At 39.9% G+C, this 19332-nt stretch overlaps 1 protein-coding gene and 1 long non-coding RNA gene across 2 annotated transcripts in view; both read right to left on the minus strand.

Moving 5' to 3' along the window:
• The window catches only part of LOC148596399 (uncharacterized), a 384302-nt gene that overhangs the window by 43623 nt on the left and 321347 nt on the right, over positions 1-19332 (minus strand). The window lies entirely within an intron of this gene.
• OTUD7A (OTU deubiquitinase 7A) overlaps positions 1-19332 on the minus strand; it is a 57828-nt gene that overhangs the window by 25858 nt on the left and 12638 nt on the right. Inside the window, exons 3-5 of the mRNA XM_088520036.1 lie at positions 18199-18386; positions 2442-2624; positions 514-732 (exon numbers count right to left, since the gene is read on the minus strand). Coding sequence (XP_088376162.1) covers positions 514-732; positions 2442-2624; positions 18199-18283 — 487 coding nt within the window. The 5' untranslated portion in view covers positions 18284-18386. The remainder of the gene's footprint in view (positions 1-513; positions 733-2441; positions 2625-18198; positions 18387-19332) is intronic.

Consider the following 19332-nt stretch of genomic DNA (forward strand, 5'->3'; position numbering starts at 1 on the left):
TCAGAGAAGATGTGGGAGGAAATGGGGATCAGCAGTCATCTCCCCTTCAGTCCACAGCCGCCGCAATATGCAGAAGACTTTACTACTTTACACTAAAAAATCATATCACTGCAGACCTACAGCTTGCAAGTATTTTCCATTCCTCATTACACAGATCTCACAGAATTCCTGTTTCCAATCCTGGTGACACATTTTTCTCTCTTCAGATAAACACTCTGAATACAGACTCAGGTCTTTTTCTATTGCATTACTTCCCTTTCTGTTCCCCTTTTCCTCTTCCTTCCTTCGATTTCTTTTTTTTCCCCTAAGAAAACACGTCAATCTTCACTATAAAGTTTTTTAAAAAATAGAGCATCAGGCTCTGTGTCATCCTGCAAAGATCATATTTGCTTTTACCCGCTAGCACTTATTTTCCCATACATGGTACACAAATTCCAGAAACGAGGGGTCATTAAAGAATGTGAAGCCAAACATGAGATTATTCAGCTGCTGACACCTGAAGTATTTACCCACCTGCTTGCTCCAAAGCAACCATTGTTGCCTGTTCAATTAAGTCACGTTCAATGAAGCTTCTGAAATCTTCACTGTACACACTAAGATCAGGTAGTTGGAATGTGTAGACGGGCATCTCCAAAGGAAACTGCTCATTGTTGCATTCATTTGCTACATGTGATCGAGCAAGAGAGACTATGGCTGAGCTGGCATGAGAGATACCTCTGGAAAGTCGCTTTTCTGTAGAAAAATCAGAGACATTATAGACTATAAGACTACATTATCTTATAGGCTAGTCAACACAAGTCAAAAAGTTCTGCCACTTAGTAAGAGGAAAATGGAGACAAGGGTGCACCTGACAGACAAGTTCACTGCTTCTAGCAAAAGAGACAAACAATTAAAGACAGGTAGAATAAAGTATTTCTTTAAAAATGTATTCAGAAAGCTATCTTATGTTTCCAAAGATGCATTGGAGGAAACTCTTACTGACAGACAGATGATAATGAACAAATGCTTCAAACACTAAACTTGAGTTGACTTGTGGTTCAAAAAATACAGCATTTTGCAATTACTTTACACCAAACATTTCACGCTACTTGAAAGTCAAAATGATCTATCCAAAAGCAACCTTACCATTAATTCAAGGCAGACTCAGTTTTTGCCCACATGCATTTTTAAAATTCTAAGCCAAAGAACAACGTGCAGAACAACATCTTATTATACTCCAAGTCTGTATTGAAATTCTCCATGGACGAATGCCATGTAAGGCACACAGAGGGGCTTTAAAGGTGAATTATTTATGAGCACTGCAAGTGTTAGAACAGATCTGCACATTGATTTACACACCACGGTGAAAAAAAACGCCTGCTGAATGGTCAAGTAAGGCCGCTAAGACAAAATAAGCATTGGAACAAGAAAAAAAGGGCAAGATGTTGGTAATAATATCATGTTATTCCTTTTTATTTCATGGCCTCAGTTCTGATCTCCAAAAGAACAAGAATAGGAAAACAAACAAAAAAATAGCAGGAAGGATACTTCTGTAGGAAAGGCATTAAACAGTCTGGAATTCTTGGGTTAAGAAATGAAGTTTCAGAATAAAACGTATCAGCAAATGGATAACAGAAAACAGACCCATGCAGGAGATGAGTAGTCTCCATGTATTTAAACATCCAAGTTGCCATTTCCTGTTTAGTAGGAGGCAAGAGCCAGCAGGGAGAGGGAAGTCCTTCTGTTCCTTCTAAAGACTGCAAAGAAAACCCTGCTGAAATCACCAAGCTAGTGCTATTACCTCTCTAGGTGAGAAACTGTCAAGCATGGGGATTTTAGTGCAAACTCCACTTTCTTGCTGAATTAAAATGAAAATGTATTCCAATTGTCTGAGACAGTCACTGGTCTGAAACTAGGTCTATAAAAGGCTTGAACCCAAAAATGTAAATCCTCCTGCTTATTATCTCCTACTGAAGCCAACTGCTCAAGGTAGCTGATTCATTCCTCTTCTTCAGATTTCAGTTCTTGAAATATAAATTTGACTGTGGGTGGGGGGTTCTTCTGAAGAACCATAAAAAGAACCCAGTTTTAAAGCTCAGACATACCCCATATCATTTAGATGTCTGTGGCTGTTTAGTCTTACAAAGCAGGCAAATCTCCATACACACATGGCCTGTGCTGCCCTCCAACTAATTGCTTCTACGAGAACCACAGGCCTGCTCCAGGACAACCTATTTTCACACTTCAATTACATGTTAAAAAGAAACCAAAAAACCCACACATGCAGAGAAGCAAAGCTCATGCCAGCTGAAACAGGTGAAATGCAGGATGCAGGGGGGCAGGGGCTACGCGAAGAAGCCCGTCTCATGGACGGGGCTCACGGGGCGATGGGGAAGGAGCGGCAGCTCCCTGGAGCGCTCAGCAGACGCACAGAAGCAGCGGGCCCCGTGAAGAGCTCTCACCTTGGGCACCGTCGTCCTGTCGCTGCAGGCAGGGCCGCTCGGCCTTGGTCACCTGGGGCGGCTGCTGGGCCTCGTGCTGCGGGCAGCGCTGGGCCTCGCCGAGCGCGCGCGGGAGGCCGCCCGCGGGCACCTGCCGCAGCTGCTCATAGTCGCTCAGCGCTGCCGTCAAGTCCCAGTTTTTGCCTGCCAAAAGCCAGAGGGATGTTGGGCTCGTGTCTGCGAGTGAACAGTTATTCTTTATATAGTTTACTGCTATTAAAAGTTTCCCATTGAGATGTTTGTCTCTATTACTGAAGCAAAAAACAAAATCTCTGTGAAAGAGTGAAATACCCAGTATAGACAACTTAACATTGTTTAACAAATTAACATTGTTTATTTAAAACCATCTGTTAAAATTATATTGACTTAAATTTCACAGATAATCCCAACAAAATCCTCTTACCTTTTCCTAACTGAAATTCTACTGTTAACATTGTTTCGTATTAACTTGACACTGATAGAGATGCTTCTTGCATTCCAAGGCACCCTTACATCTATAAAAACAACACTCTGCTTTTTATTATTTTATTCTTGATGCATGACTCGTAAAAAATTAGGTTAGGGAACACTAAAGCAAAAAGATTATGAAACACTTGAACAAACCCGGCAATCCCTAGCTCTTGGGCCCTGATGGAAGGCACCTGGCAGTGCCACAGGAGGTTCCCCATTTTGGTGTCATCTACAAACCTGCCGAGAGAGTTCTCTGGTGCCTCTCTTCTCTGCTGACTTTAAAGAGGGGCAGACCCTTAGGAACAATGAGGCAAACCCCTGATTGCAAATGTTTGGAGTAGAACTGCTCTTTGTTACCAGCTTCTAGGTATTGTGCAATCCACTAACTACTACCCTCTCAACTCAACCACCACAACAGTTATTTACCTATCTACTTGTCTACCCATTCAGACCATTATGTCCTAGCTTGGATACAAGAATTCTGTAGGAGACAGCATGAAATGTCTTGCTAAAGTTGAGCTAAACAGCATCCACAGCTCACCCTTCCATTCACAGATCTAGACATCTTATTGCAGAAGCCAAAGTCAGGACTTCTCTTGCTTTGATCCCAAATCACTCCAAGAACTGGGATTCAAGTTAAACACTAAATCCCACAAAATAACAAGAGGCAGTAACACCTCCCATCTGCTCAGTCATGTAAGAAATAGATAATAGCAGTAGCACTGAAAAGGCACGATCCTTAGTGTTACAGCACAAGAGACAGACTTCCTTATCTTTCTTTTCCCATAGCAGCTAGAATGCAGATGCTGAACACTTTAGGTCCCTATATCTTTCACAGCAGAGAGAAAACTTGCTCTTACAGAAATTCTCAAAGTCTTTCAGAAAGCAGATAATACTGGACAACATTTCTAACAAAACATGTGGTGAGGGGATTCAGCAAATGTGGGTGCACATCCAATGAGGCTGCTCGTGAGATCTACCAACGTAGAAGCCTCCAAAAGATTTCCCTCCCAGCTACCACTTCATGGTGCTGTTATGACCAGCAATGACAGAATCCTCATGTCTGAAGATGAGGAAGTCTCTTTCATACAGTTAGACAAATGGCTCCTGTCAGGCTCAAAAAAACTAACAAGAGGAAATGCTGAGATGGTCATATGCTATTTTCAAAACAATCCTGTTACGTTAAAATCCACAGATTTTTTAGCATCCTTTAAGTATTTGCTTTCAATTGGCAAATGATAAATATTTAATAGAAAGAAAAAAAGACACCAATAATTACATAAGACTTTCACAGCATTCCCTGAGCATTTTTCTAGAAATTCAAAAGTAACCTATTTTTTTCTTCTTCTAGTTCATTTAGCAGTACAGTATAACTCTTTTGCTCAGATGAAGAAGAATAGGCTAATAATATTACAAAGCATTTTTATAGTCTTTTTACTGTTATAATCACATCAAAAGTTTAACTGAAATAGGAAGAAACAACACAAATGCAGCACATGCTTTCAAAAACGGCTGCTATCTACAGCGTTGCACTGAACTATCTCAGGGAACACCCATCAGAAACGTTGCACTTCCTGAGGATCTTCAGAACATAACATAAAACACTTTATCAGTGATATGAAGTGGTAAGATGTAGTATGCAGAAATCCTTTCCTACAAGGTGTATAGAATAAAATATATATTTGACAGAAAATTACAATTACTGGAGATCAGGACTTACAATAGACACTTGAGTTACTGACTTTTTTTTTTTTTTTAATTTCATGCAGAATCAGTGGTCACAAACTAGTCAGCACGCTGGCTCTACTGTTATACATCACCTGAACAAAGTTGCCAAAGCCACACATTCAAGAGTCAAATTCCTAAGATTGCTAAGATTGCAAGTGTTTGGAGTAGAGCTGCTTTTTGTCTTTTTCTATCATCACTATTTTTTCATATGTTGGATTGTTCTTCAATTGGTCCTGTTTTTACTGTTTTGGGGATATAACTATGACACGCTCTTTAGATCTCCCTCTTAATCACAAAGGCAGTACAGTGAAACTTTAAAACAAAACAAGAACCACAATAAATATAATTTTAGAAGATAAAGGTTTAAAGGAAACACTGTCAGTATTGACAACACTATGAATCCTGCAAAATGCTGCTCCCAAAGCAACTGGGTTTATTCACTATAGAGTATGTGATAACAGACAGCAGGGAACCAGAACACAGACAGCATTCCTCCTGAACCAGGGCATTTCTTTAACAGCAAAATACCTTGATTAGGAGACTTAAGTTCTGAAACGGAACAAAATCACTGTTCCAGTGCTGTAAGAGACTGCTGTGCGGCAGCTTTGATGTATATAACAGAAAAGCAGAAAGTTAGTCAAGTAACAGAAATCCTGCTGTCCTTAGTTTTAGGGTAAATGCAATGACTTTGTGCACAAGCCCTACCATAATTAATAGTCAGCCTTCAGAAGCTGGGCTCAATGTGTTGCATTTAAAACCTAAATTGCATAGCAACTCTGAATTATGCCCCACAGCACAGTGCAGCAACTGAACTTCTCATAGGAACTTGAATCTATATATTAAATAAAATTTCTATATCTAAATGTATCTTAGAGAGAGGAAAAAAACTTTCTTTTCAAATCTCTCCATCTCCCTGGTGTTGCCCCATGTTCTGAGAAAAAGCACTAATCAGCACCAAAGCATGAAACTTCAGAGAATCCACACAGGAAGTCACTAGACTCATTTTCCCCAGATTTTCCTGCAGCTTCAGAGTGAGAAATAAGCCAATGTTGTGAGCACCTTTCCAGCTCCATGACTGTTTTAGAATATCAGTCAGCCTAGCCAGCCAGCAAGGGCATGTTCAGCCACCACCTCACAGTCTGTACTGGGAACATACGTGTCTGTTCCCTTGCCAGGGCTTCTGCTCCTCTGAGCTCTTATTTTGTCAAGCAAATACAATAGACCTTTTGTTTTTCCTGTGGCTCATAAAGAGGAGGAGAATTCATAAACCTGGGAGGATGATGGAAGTGAATTCAGAGTTGAAAGTAAAGGAAACTGGAGGCAACAGAGAGAATTAGGAGAAAGGAAAAGGAAAAAAGAAAATAGAACAGAGGCTTTATTAGAGAGATGATGTGATGTCACTAGGGCCACAGAAACGGGCTGCAGAAGCAGTGGACAAGCCAGCACTACAGTACAATAAGATAAATCAAGATAAACTTGTTACCTGGAATGGAAGACACAGGATGCGAGACTGTCAGTGCAAGTAACACTTGAGCCTCTGACAATCACAGATGAGCTGTACTCATTAACACCAGAGACAGGCAGTTTAAATAAGCCGAAAATTATCTAATTTTAGATTTTACTGACAGAACTATAATAAGTGCATTAGCAGGAGCCATAACTGCCCTAAAGTGTTCAGATGCTTACACAGAAGAAAATCTTTGTCTTTGTTGCAGAAAAAAATGAAAAGTTGACTTTTTTTTTCTTTTCTTTTTGAGGTGGTGCTTTAAGACTCCAGATTTTAAACACCATGATCCCCAAAGAATTCAGTGGTGCATGCAGCATTCCCCACACACCATAATCTTCTAGTGGTACAAACAAGATGCACAAGCTGTTCTCTAACTACACCCCATAAACAAAACCACTGCTTCCAATTAATTTCCTTTATTACCCATCTTGACCTACTCTAATTTCCCCTCAAAAGCACTCAATAAAAGCCCCAGTTATCCCAAGACCGTATCTAGCAAAGGATGCATAAAGCAGTGTATCTGCTAACACTGAAAAGCCAGAATTTAAGCTTGGAATATTTAAGAAGACTCATTCCAGGAGAGGTGATAGATCAAAGCACCTAACAGCTATTATTTGCTATTCAGCATGCTGCTTAGCACCCCTCGCCAGGAACTGTGTCTCTCAAGATTGGTAGCAACACTGAGATCTTCTAGAATTCCCCATCAGCCCTGGTGGATGCTGCAATGTGTGATAGCACTACTTTGTCAAGACTATGCTTGGTAGCACATAAGTAGTTATACTACCTGATAAAGCCCTCAGAAGCACTTCTTCATGGCATTGCTTTACAGTTAGAAACTCCTTCTTAAACAGTTTTTCCACTAGAAGATGGAAGATATCCAAGCTCATACTAAAATACTACATATTTACTACAGATCTTACCAAAATTTATTAAAGACTGTTATTCATGCATACCTTTGGCTTGAGATAAGCATTAATATTTACATAATTATTGTATTATTATTAATATTTACATTAACAATGTCATGAATCACTTGCCTGTTGCACAATATAAAATTTTATTAAAATGTTAGCCACAGAATTCACTAATTCAATGGAAAGAATTCTCTTACTGAACAACTATTTCTAGAATAGCTGCATGTGCTATGTGGGTCAGGAGGTGTAAAATCCAACAGGACTGAAATCTCTCTTTCAAACTAAAGTGTTCCTGGTATAGAAGAAAGAAACAAAAAGGCAAAAAAAAAATGCAGCTGAATAAGGAGTAAAAGATGCATTATGACTGAGAGCTAGTACTGATTTTTTTAGTGTCAGAGACAGCTGACATCCAGATGAAAGGGAAATATAAAAATAAACTCAGTTGCAGTGTGAAGCTTTTGTTCCAAATAATAATTGCTTTAATACAACATGAGGCTTTGTCAGCCTGAAGGAAAAACAAAGGCACACATAGAGCAGTATAATTTAAAAAAGCCCCTTATGCGTTTTTCCCTTGTCCCTTCAAAGTGCATCCATAAAGGTTGCATGTGCACAGTGTGCTTCCACTGCTATGGAAAAGAGGAAGAACAGTGGGGTATGGGGTGGACTCGCCTCCAAAGTGCTCCAGAAGGCTCAGGTTGCCTTGGCCATTGAAGACAATTGACTTGCTTCAGTTTTTCTTTTTAGTTTCTTTTGGTTGATTTGCTTTTCCTCTCCCTTAGAGAGGTGCTTAGAGTAGTCAAAGAGATCATTTTAGAAATGGGTTTCCTGGTGATCTGATCACCAGTCCCTTTCTCTAGCCTTCAACTAGGTTATGTTGTGAGGAGAGAGACACCACCTGCACTACCCTGCAGCGCGTTGGTAGTCCCGTCCTGCCCGGGTTAACCCCAGGCTTTATCAGGGCACTACTCACATCCTTTAACAACAAAAATCAGGTACAGCTGGGCAGGCAGTGCTAGATTCTACCTACATTTTTCACCTAATAACAGATATGGCAGATAACATTCAGAAAGCAAAGCACAAGCCACAGAATATTATTTCGTTTTTGATTTTTTCTTGTTTTGCTTAAGCAATGTAGCTTGATAGGGTTGCAACAGTTAATAAATCCATTTGCTTTTAATTCTTAAAGTGGATAGCATAAAACTAGAGGACACTGCTGTTAATTAGCAGGAATTGCAAGCGTGCAACCGCAAAGCCCCACCCACAGCTTTCAAAAATCCACCTACTCCAATATGTTAAAAGGAACAGTGGAAAGGTCACCAACAATCCTTGATTGCGTGATAAACAACACGGTAGAGAGGATGTAATCTCAGAGGAGAAGAAAGAAACATTGAAGTAGCAGGGAGCACAAGGAGGGACACCGTGTAACACCCCCACGCATGCAGAACCTCAGCAAAGGAAATTTTTAAGAGGGTAGGAAAAAGCTGAACTGATGCTAATGCTGTACAAAGCTAAAAAAAAAAAAAAAAAAAAAAAAAAAAAAAAAAAAGGATGAGGGGAGGGAAGGGAGAGGTTATAGAGAATTAAAGAAATTATGATGCAGTCTGTGTTGACAGTTCATGACCTGTGAGTGCAAACACCTAAGATATAAGAAATCGCAGACATAAAAATACCCAGCAAGAATGAATGGGACACTTTTATAAAACACCAAGAAAAAAGCCACCAAAATGCTACACAGCTCAGAAAGAAAACAACATGGAAAAGATTTCCATGAATGAATGAAATATTGAAAAAAAATAAAATAAATGAGCTCTGTAGAAGCACACTTTAATGCCATTTTTTCACTCTTAATGAAACTCACTTTTAACATAACACTATTTCAAAATATTACAAAGACACTAACATAATTTCAGCATCAATTTGGCACTATTTTAAGAAATGTTTCACTATCATTGTCCTTATCTTTGCTTGTGAATTGGAATATTTAAGAATTCCAGTGTTCTCATCCTATTTCAAAGCTTTCACAAAAAGCTCACTGATAAAAAAATCATTAACAGAGTCTTCCTGCCCAGAGAACAGAAGCATTGGTATAAGACAAAACTTAGTGTGTTTCCAGTATCATCCCAATTATTTTAAGTCCTTCCAAGACTTGGGTAGAGAGACTGCCTCTGGGTCTCAGCTACCCACTGCTGCTGTGTACAGAAGTGCAGGAATGGCTGCTGTCCCACAGGCAAATACACAGGAAAGAAACATTATCCCCTCTCGTGGTCCATTACCCTGCACTGCTGGTGTATCCGGCTCTCTGCTATGACTCTATGACAAATCAGTGAAACAGGCACACTCTGAACAGCTACCGTGTTTAGACAGTAAAATGGTATGAACCTCCACCTCTATTTCTTCCTTCCAAGAAAACAGGAAAGAATATCTGGAGCTGTTTTGACTATAGCTGAGAGGAGGAATTACCAAGACTCAGAGTAACACGTTAGGTCAGAACAAGGGTAGCCCTTGGCAAGCTTCGTAACCCCGGTCTAGTGCAGGTGCTGTCGCCTGCACCCACACCAGCAAGACGAGCCCAGGAACATGAGGCTTCCTAGGACACTAACAGCAAGGCAGTAAGTCAACCTTCTGCTAAGGCAGAAAAGGAGCATCAGCCAAGGAGGGCCCTGGGTATCAGGACATAATCTAGCAAATGCACCAGTAAATTCAATTAGAACAATCTCAACAGCAAAAGCTTTTTAACCTCTTCAGTTACTGCTAGCATTGATTAATTCCAGAAACTATTTTACTGGATAAAAGCTATTTATTCAACCTGAGTTAAAAGTGAAAAGGTGACGATGCTGGAAAAGCATCCAGACAACTGATAGGAGACTTCTGTGTTTCTAATCTGTTGATAGGCTGTTAGTTTTCATCAACATAAAGTGGTTCTTATATTTTTCCACGGGGCCAGCGCACCAATTACATTAAAAAGAAATCACACTCAATTTACAATCTCTTTCAAGATTAAGTCTCCCATCAGCTTCTTTCACATGTAAAGAATTCTATTCTTAGAAACCAAGTGCTGATAAAGCAATTCGCAAGTTCAAATTAAATGCGGTCACTTGCTATCATCTGACATGATGTAGATTAACATGAATACTAACAGACATCAACCAAAAAGAGGAATTCTAGACCAGCTTTAGGAATTGCGGACTACCTTTACTCCCTGGAATGCACTTCTATGCAAAAGCATGTTAAAAATAGAGAATAGATTTTAATGGATCTCAATTTGCTCAAGGTAAAACAACGCAGTGAGTCAACTTTTACATTTTTCTCATTTGCTTAATTTTGGCTAGAATGCAAAAGTCACTCAATAAGTAGTGAGCTGACAGTTAAAAGTGACAATTTTGATCTCTGTCTAAGGAGGCATTAACAACTGCTGCTAATTTTCTTTGCTAAGCTTCACGCAAGAAAACAACAAAGGGAAGCGAATGAGGGGGAGAGGAGACTAGCAGGTTTTGCACACTCCGCCGCAGGGTAACGTGTACCTCACAAAAACCACGAAGCAGCATGTGCAGCCCAAACTCACGAACCCATGAAAGAAGAATTTCAGGTTCTCCAGCAGAAGCTTAGAGATTGAAGAACAAATCTCTGAACCAAGGAGCTCCCAGAAAGTTGCAGATATAGAGACACCAATAGGTACCTGCCTCCCTCGCGCTCAACTATGTGGATGCGATTCATTCGTGGAATGAGACGTTATGGGGTCGTTTTTGAGCTTCTTTGGTTTTGATAACATACAGGAGGGAAAAATCGAAGAGATCAAAGTGATTTAAAGAAAAACAGCAATAAACTAACAGCAGCTGAAGGATACAGAGACCAACCTTCTCCACTGAAGGAAAAGCTTTAGTTTTATTTTTTTTATGGAAATGGTGCCCTTTGTCCGTAATCAGCTTATCAAGGAATAGCAAGTACAATTAATAGAACACATATTAGCCCACATCAAAAAGTTCAACCGGAATCTGAAAAGTCAGCTAGAAGATATATAATACATTAAAAAAAAGGCAAAAATCTTAAAATGGAAAGACAGTTAAATGTCACGAAACGGAATATCTACTATGTTGAAGCCCACATACAGAGCATGCTTCACTTCTTGGGAGCAAACAAACTAGATAAAAACCTCAAAGTTGTGAACTATTTTTCGAACAGAAATTTGAAATGAAACAGAGATGAAAGAGTCAGGAAATGATGCAGAGTTAATCATCCAACAAAGAAACGAGTTGGAAAATAACATCTATAAAAAACAAGTTCAGGAAATGTGTACATACCAGCTGACATTTCTTGAGATTCACGAATATTTACTTACGATTATTTTAAAACAGTGTAAACATCTTAATAAATACAGAAGATGATTACTAGATGAAAGCCATAAAAATGATGTTACTTTTTTTCTTTTCTTATATCCATCCATCTGTTCATGGTAAACTGTCACAGGGACTATGCTGCACTATATGTTGCACTAGATGCATTAAGAGAAAATGCTGGCCAATAAAATCAATATGGAACATAATTATTTTCAAAGAATGCAACCACAAGTGCTTTCCTTTAGGAGCAGAATGACTTATGCTGATGCATAACATAAGGAACATACCTTTGAATGCAATTAAAGGCTTACTATATACAAAGACAGACAGAAAGACAGAAAGCACTAAACAATCAATTACTGAAAAAAGGTAGGGAAAGGAAAAAGAGCACCAAAAGCAGACAAACCTGAAACAAGGGTGTTGAAGACTTAGACAGTCAAAACAGTATCAGAAGAGGCTCTCCCAAGAAGCCAAGCAAACGTCTTCATGCTGATTTGACCTTACAGATACAAGTGGACTTTGCAGAGGTGGACTGTACAGTTCTGCTTTTCTAACACGAGGCTGACCCCAGTGAAAACACAGAAGTGTTTAATATTCTCATTTAATGAAAAATTAAAATAACACAGAACAAATCATACTCTACTTTGAAAGTATTTGATTGTCTATCATCTACCAAGTTCCCTATGGTTAGTTAAGCTCCTAATGAAATACAGACTACTGATACCAATATGTATAAAAACAGTACTGAGAGGAGTGACACATGTTGGAAGAATATTCAGAGTGTAAAGTGAGGCCAATGAGCACAAGATTCATTGAGAAATGTGAATGTACTTTCATAAAAGTACTTGAAAACTTCAAAAAGGTATAGAGGTTCATACTGTGCTCTTGGATACTGCTAGTCCAGTGAAGAAGCCTTTGCCTCATGGGATCATGGAAATGGCCACATAAGCACAACTCACAGCGAGGGGAATGCTCTGGCACTGAGGCAGGTTGGTGGAATAAATTGGTATTTTTGAAAAACAAAACAACAAAGCTGTCGAACTCCTCCCGCTTCACTACCTGCTGGAAGGAAGTGCCCAGGTCTGCCTGTCTGCAGCAGATGTTAGAAATGGTTCTGTTGCTAGAGAGGGTCTGCTCCCAGCATTCTGATTCCCAAACCATCACAATGAGCGATGCCAGATCCAGTTTCCATGCCCTGGGAGTCAAATGCCACTCGCAAGAGCCAAGCAACTGTCACATTCACTCTGCCCACTCTACGATTTGCTGACATATACGGTGCTCATACATCCTCCCCAACACAGGGTTTTATTTATTATCTGGCACAGTCAGCAAACAGCTTTTGGTGTCCTCATATTTCCATAGGGACGTGTTTGTTATCTTTTGGGCAATTTGCCTCAATTTTTAGCATAAAAATCGTCAGGATTTTCTTGGAAATACCATAAATTTGAAGACACAATCTGCAGATGTTCATAGTCTTGAGGTTAATTCCTGTTGGGTGTTTACTTCAAAGTTTTGGCAAGACTATAGCTAAGGGTGTAAGTAGCTATCAATCAACTGTCCTCCTTAGAGTCCTAAACAATACGGAGGAACGCTGGGCAAAGTCCTGTAATCGAAACCAGGCTGACAGAAGTGTGCTTCTGCTTTTAATAATTTAGTCATAATTCTAGTTAAGCATTTGGGCAGGACTCTTAGGAAGCTGTTCTTTCAACTGAAAATAAAAGTGCAAGTAATTTGGGTGGTCCAGGAGAGTAGTTCAGCAAAGAATGAAAGGAGTGCTGAGTAGAGAAAGAAAAAAAACCCCTTCGGTATAAAAATATAGAAAGGTAGCAAACAGAAGAAGCAATCAAAATAAAAACAGACATGAAGTGTTTTATGCACAAAGCACTGCCAGAAACTAACAGAACAGACAGAACTGCAGTTTCTGATGGAACACAGAGTCTGACGTGGAGATAGATCATCTGGAGAGTTCAACCCAGAAATAGCTCACTCAGCTATTGCTCAGGCATGCAGGCACACAGAGGACACAAAAAAAGATTTATACTGCTACAGAGAAGGGTGCATGGGAGTCTCTTGAACCAGCAGACATAAGGTGCTCTTTACGGTTAGTTGTACATAAAGCCCATTACCCGTTTTTCTTCTCATGATCTCACCTACTTCAAGGTTCTCATCCTAGAAGTGGGCATGCAGTTACTGGGATGTTCAAGAGCAAGAAAGTTGGGTGGGAAGGTAGAGAAGATTTTACAGGTTTTAAAGCTATAAAGACACTCTAAGCTGTTATAAAGCTCAATTACTAAGTATCCGTAGCACACCAGGATAGAATAAACTTTGATTCCTCAAATTACTATAGATCTTTAAGACATGCTTTAATAAGTTATATGATTTTGTGCTGTCAAAACCTCTGCTGGAAAACAGTGCAGAATGTGTCCTTTTCAGCACTGCAGTTACATAATTCCGCATGAATATAAGTTTAACTTTCTTTGCTATGCTTAATTATTAATTTAACCCAAATGGCTCAAGTTAGAACCTGGTCTTATAATTTCATGCTTATTTAATTTATAAGAGTCAATCAGGGTGGTAACTGTAAAAGCAAACTGTAAATATGCATTTGACTGCTGGGTTGCTGAAAACAATTTCAAAATTCCACTAGCTCTTTTCACTTGCATCACAATTGGCTGATTTAATTAATCTTAATTGTCATAATACTGAGGTTCGACGACACATCTTTAAAAAAATAGGAGGAAGATGAGGTGCAAACTGGTAGATTTACTTGCAAGGATGCAATGGTCTTATATTCCATCTACAGACAAGACAGAAAATAACTGGGTTCCTCTGTCAGGTGTAGAACCCTTCAAGTTCTTGTCCTTGGGAGGAAATTTTCCCACAGGATCAGAAACTCTGCCTATATCTTTCTGTTTCTTGGAGAATATATTTACATGAAGTTTCACAACATACATTCAATAGTGTGATGAAATCTGACAGGAATAGATATCTGTTCAGATAATGGTATGACAGCACTAATACAAATTTTAACTCATGATGAAGCTTACTCTCAGAAGCTGACCTGCAAGTCTGATGAAATATACAGGAACACTGGACTCTACAAGACAAGTTGCATTTTCAAATACCCCTTTGGGTAATGGATGCAGCATAAGGAACATCCACCTATTCCTTCGTTGAGCTCATCTGACAAAATTCCTGTTTTTTGCATTTTGAAATGACTGTAGAGAAGCAAACCTGACCCTAGGAAAGCCAACTGGTACAGATTCTTTTGTGAAGATATGAAAGAACAAAATGTAGTGTTTTTACCATTGTATGGTTTCCACAGTTTCCCACAGAAGTACTGGTTTTAACAGGAGGTGGAAATACAAAACCTGTCACAGCTGTGGTTTTTACATTAGTGCCTTCTTGGATCTCACACCCAGCAAGACAGAGGGGTATTTCGGTCCAGCACTGTGCTAGAGTCCTCCTAGCCACAACAGAGCTTTAGGTCAAGAACCTGCAAACTTGGCTTAGCATCCTGTTATGAAAACTGGTATTCTTCCTTGGGCTGTTCTTTGGCATTAGTTCTGCACCTGGAGAAAAGGCTTATTTCTTCAATATCTACACACAGTTTAATGAAAACCACCTATCAATCATAATACAACTTTACAACCTATCACCTTGCAGGATAAAAGCTTGCTTTAACAGCAGAAAGAGACTATAAATTTACCAAACTATCAGAATAAGTGGCGACAGAAGGAAGGCTCTTCACAATATTCAAGAGGAAGGAAAGCCTTAAACACTAAGAGAGCTGACTTGCCAGTACAGCAACATGTGCTGCAAGTGCTAAGCCCTCCTGCCTTGTACTCTCTCCAAGCCTACACAAGAAGTTCCCAGGGCTCCATCAGGAGAGCAGCGACCGGTACGTAACCTGCAACGACCTTCCGGCTCAGCAAACAGCATAGGAAAAGCAGGAATAAAACACAAATCATGCTTTGGACAAATACGACACTAACCAATTTTAATGTAATTCTTTCCACTAAGTAGCGGCTTATTAGACAGTTATGAGGTTTTTATAAATGACAGAACTAGGAAAAACAAATCCAGTTTTAATTTTGACACAGCTTCCGAAGTCAGCAATTTTCAGCTGTGCATGGCAAACTTCACATACAATTGAACTAATCCCCTTAAGATCTTAAAAGGCTGTGGAGCCTGAACTCCAGGAGAGCTGAGCACCTGCACAGGCGTCTGGAACTGGCAACACTAGGGCATAGTGGGCACTGAACACACTGCAAGCTCCCTAAAACCAGCCAGAGGCCTCTGGCTGGAGGAACAGCAGCATTCGTGAGCAGCAGCAAAAGGCAGCAATCTGCACTCTGTGTGCAACACATGTACTGAAATAACCAACACTTTGCTGTACACATTCATGTGAATAATACAGAAAATTCGGAAGATACATAGACAGCAGCAGAAATGAGACTTGGAGCTCCACACATCTATCTTATCAAAATTAGATAGAAAAGCAATTGAATGATAGTGTTGTTATTTCATGATACTAATAGCTGGCAAGAAACTCCAGACATGTAAACTAGAACTAAATCAAGTCTCCCTCTCCCCAGACAACACTGACTGAACCATCATATGAAATGATGCATTCTTCATCTTTCCCTATCTTCATTTAAAATCCAGACTGGGCGCTTTCTGGAAGATCTGTGCCTCAAGCATAACGAAAAGAATACTTTGGCCAGGTAAGCAACTTTTGCTCAATATAAAGATCAATAGAAGAAAAACCTGCAGGGTTTTTACCAGCAGGACACGCAGAGATGGTGCCATGCAGTATAAAAACGTCAATAAAACCAGTTTAGAAGGACCGCTTCTGGTAGTTTACAAAATCTATACGCAATTTAAAATATAGATTTTTGAACTATTTGTGCAACAAACTCTCAATGTGTGTTTAATTTCCTTGTAGCCAGGAAGCACACCACATACTGTGCATCAAAGTGCCTTGATACAACTACAGGAGAACCCCTCCTCAACTGGCTGCAGGTGGGCAGGACCCAAGAACCCCAAGAACAAGCTAGAAAAATGGAATCTGTGCCCAGATCTGGAAAAAAGGCTGCCATGGGGCCCTAGCAGAACTGACCAAAATTGTGATTGCATGGAAAGGAGAGTTCATACAAGCAAGGTTGGTTTGGCTCAAAGTTCTCTATGACGGTGATTTTGGGGCTGCAAACGACCACCAATTCTCAAACTTCTTAAAAGTACTTGTACACATCTGTTTCCAAACAGTGAAAACATTACACAGACATCTTTGTTCCACGACCAGGTGCAGTACCTTTGCACTTTGTGCACCAGAGTGTGGGGAGTTGCTATTCTGAATGCTGTCTTTAAGCGATCAGTTTTTGGGTGCCCTTACTGCCTGCATAATCTAAAGCAGGAAAAAAAAAGAAAAAAAAGAAAAAAAAAAAGAAAAAAAAAAAAAAAAAACAGGACTGCTTTTCAAAAACGAGAAAGGAAAATCCGCAATATTGCCCAGCTATTACCTGGAGATCCTGCCCCAAACTGGATGCAAAGTAGCCTAGTGACTGTTCTACACTAAACCTGTATTTTACTTGGAGAAACATCTGACTCTAGACCTATCTTCAGAGTAATGAAGCATATTTTAAAGGCAGCCATGTTACAACAGCATGCCAAGCAGGAGCCTGTCAGTTCAGTACCGCGACACTTGCGCCCAATGGCAGCTACTAAGAGCAGTAATAGCGGTGCAGGTGTAGCAGTCCATTCTGTTTCTTTTTTAAACAAATGAGAAACCACTGGTTAAATTACTATCTTCTGGCATGAAGCATAGCCAATAGCTGTTACACCAAATGCAGCCATAAGTACACATACTGAAATGTTCCTGTGAGCACATCTTGTCAGGAACTAGCAACAATTCTTTTTACCTTGAAAATCTCCTACACAGGAGATGATGATTGACATTAGATACATATATCTATTAGCTTGTTCAGAATTATTGAACTATTGCCCATATCTTTGATAACACGTATGGTATGAATACAAAATTCCAGTTCTTTATTTTTTTGGAAACATTATCCTTTACAATAAGGAAGGCAAGATAAGTGACACTTGTGAAACAGCTCTGACACACAGGAACCCTTTTTCAAATTTTAGCAACACTTGACAAGCACAATAATAACTGGCAACCTGTTCTGATACTGCTGAGATTAGAAAAAAATCCTTCTCCTACTTTTTTCTAAAAGAACAACAGACCAAGACAGACTCCAGTCTAGAACGACAGGTTTATCAAATCAGTCAGACAAAACAGAGGTTTTTGTTAAATATAGAAAGGCAATAATAATATTCACAGCTATCCTAAGGTTTTAAATTGTGAAACAGATGTCATGGGAAATAGCACAAAATTGTGTGCTTCTATGAGTTAATAGTACATCACACTTATTACTTAAAAGCCCCAAGAGAAAAGAGAATTTAAAATAAAAAATGTTCAGTGTGCATACTATTAAGTTAAAATGTTGAAAAAAAGGGAAAATACACACCCCCAGGCATACTTTAAAGCCTACTGTGGTCATTCAGTAGTTACTTTGATTTATCATAACATTTCTTGAAGTGTATTACAAGAAAAACAACTACTTGGTATAGGCTGAGATCCGCTTATTAGAAGAACTTGCTTACTAGCACAAATACTAAGAAATGTCTCTTTCCACAGACTAAACAGTTTTCTTTGTATTACTGGCTCTTGCTTTAAGAAAGCACTGAGCATGGAGAATGTTTGTGTCTTGAAGGCTTACCTTCCAGTAAGTCCCTTGCCAGACCTGGTTCCGCTCCTGTGGACCGAACAAAGTCTGACAGGACTGCATCCATATCAAGAGTCATGGGCTCATGTGGGGCTGCTGCCGGGCACGCAGCAGCAGAAGCACTCGACGGTTCGCTGCAGGACTCGCTAGATTCGCTGCAGGACTCGCTAGAAGGTAGCCATCTGCCAAGGGAAAAAAAAACAGTATTTTAGAATATACTCCAAAGGGATAGAAACCAAATGTTTCCCTTCTTTTCCAAGCAAGACTGGTTAAAATCATAAAACATCCAAGTTACAATGTTTTAATAAACAGCATTTGCATTGCACTTCTGCCTCAGTCTGGAGGCTGCTCATCACTCAGGCTTTCAGGAAAGTTTTGTTTTTCCTCAACACTTCATGCTTTTATTGATTTATCTTCTGGGAAGCTTGTCCACACTTCTGCAGCTGAAAGGCTCATGCTCATTCAAAGCACCGAAGTCCTACGTTGTCCATGTGGTCAGGGCTGCTCACGTGCTCCAGCTGAGCAGGCAAGTGTTTGGGTAAATCACAGCTCTCTGCCCTTACATGCTAACGCTAGCATACACATACATCAGAACATAGTATTTGGTTTTTTATTTCCCTTGCCAACACCCCCTGTGTTATTTAAAGCTGCCTCACCTCAAGGATGTTGGGTATACAGAATCTGCATCTTCTGCCCTCACTTCTGAAACAGCGATGCCTTCCTCACAAGAGGACAGCGAAGGTTCTTTAGCTTCAGTATCAACTTGTGCTTCACAGAAATGATTAAAAATCTTCCTGAGAAACTCTATCAGTACAACTCTTTTCCATATAATCATAATGATGACAATCACACCAAAAGGAATGGCACCAACAGCCACTCCCAGCCAAAAGGTTGCTCTCCAGCTCATCATTATTCCTGAAGCTGGTAGGCCAGTCTCATGTGACATCTCAGGAGAGGCCTCGGAGCCAACGCCTGGCTGTGGCTGCGTGACCTGCAGTGACAGCCTCTTTCATTGTTGCAAAACTTTTGAGACATCACAATCAAAAACACACCATGTCACCATGCAGACCTTGTGCAGACCTGCAGCTTTCAGTCCTTAGCCAGCAGCATTCCGGATCTCCACGCCTG

Source organism: Tinamus guttatus, unplaced genomic scaffold, assembly GCF_059628265.1.
Source record: "Tinamus guttatus ecotype Peru unplaced genomic scaffold, ASM5962826v1 Tinamus_guttatus_pri_ptg000004l, whole genome shotgun sequence".
Lineage (NCBI taxonomy): Eukaryota > Metazoa > Chordata > Aves > Tinamiformes > Tinamidae > Tinamus > Tinamus guttatus.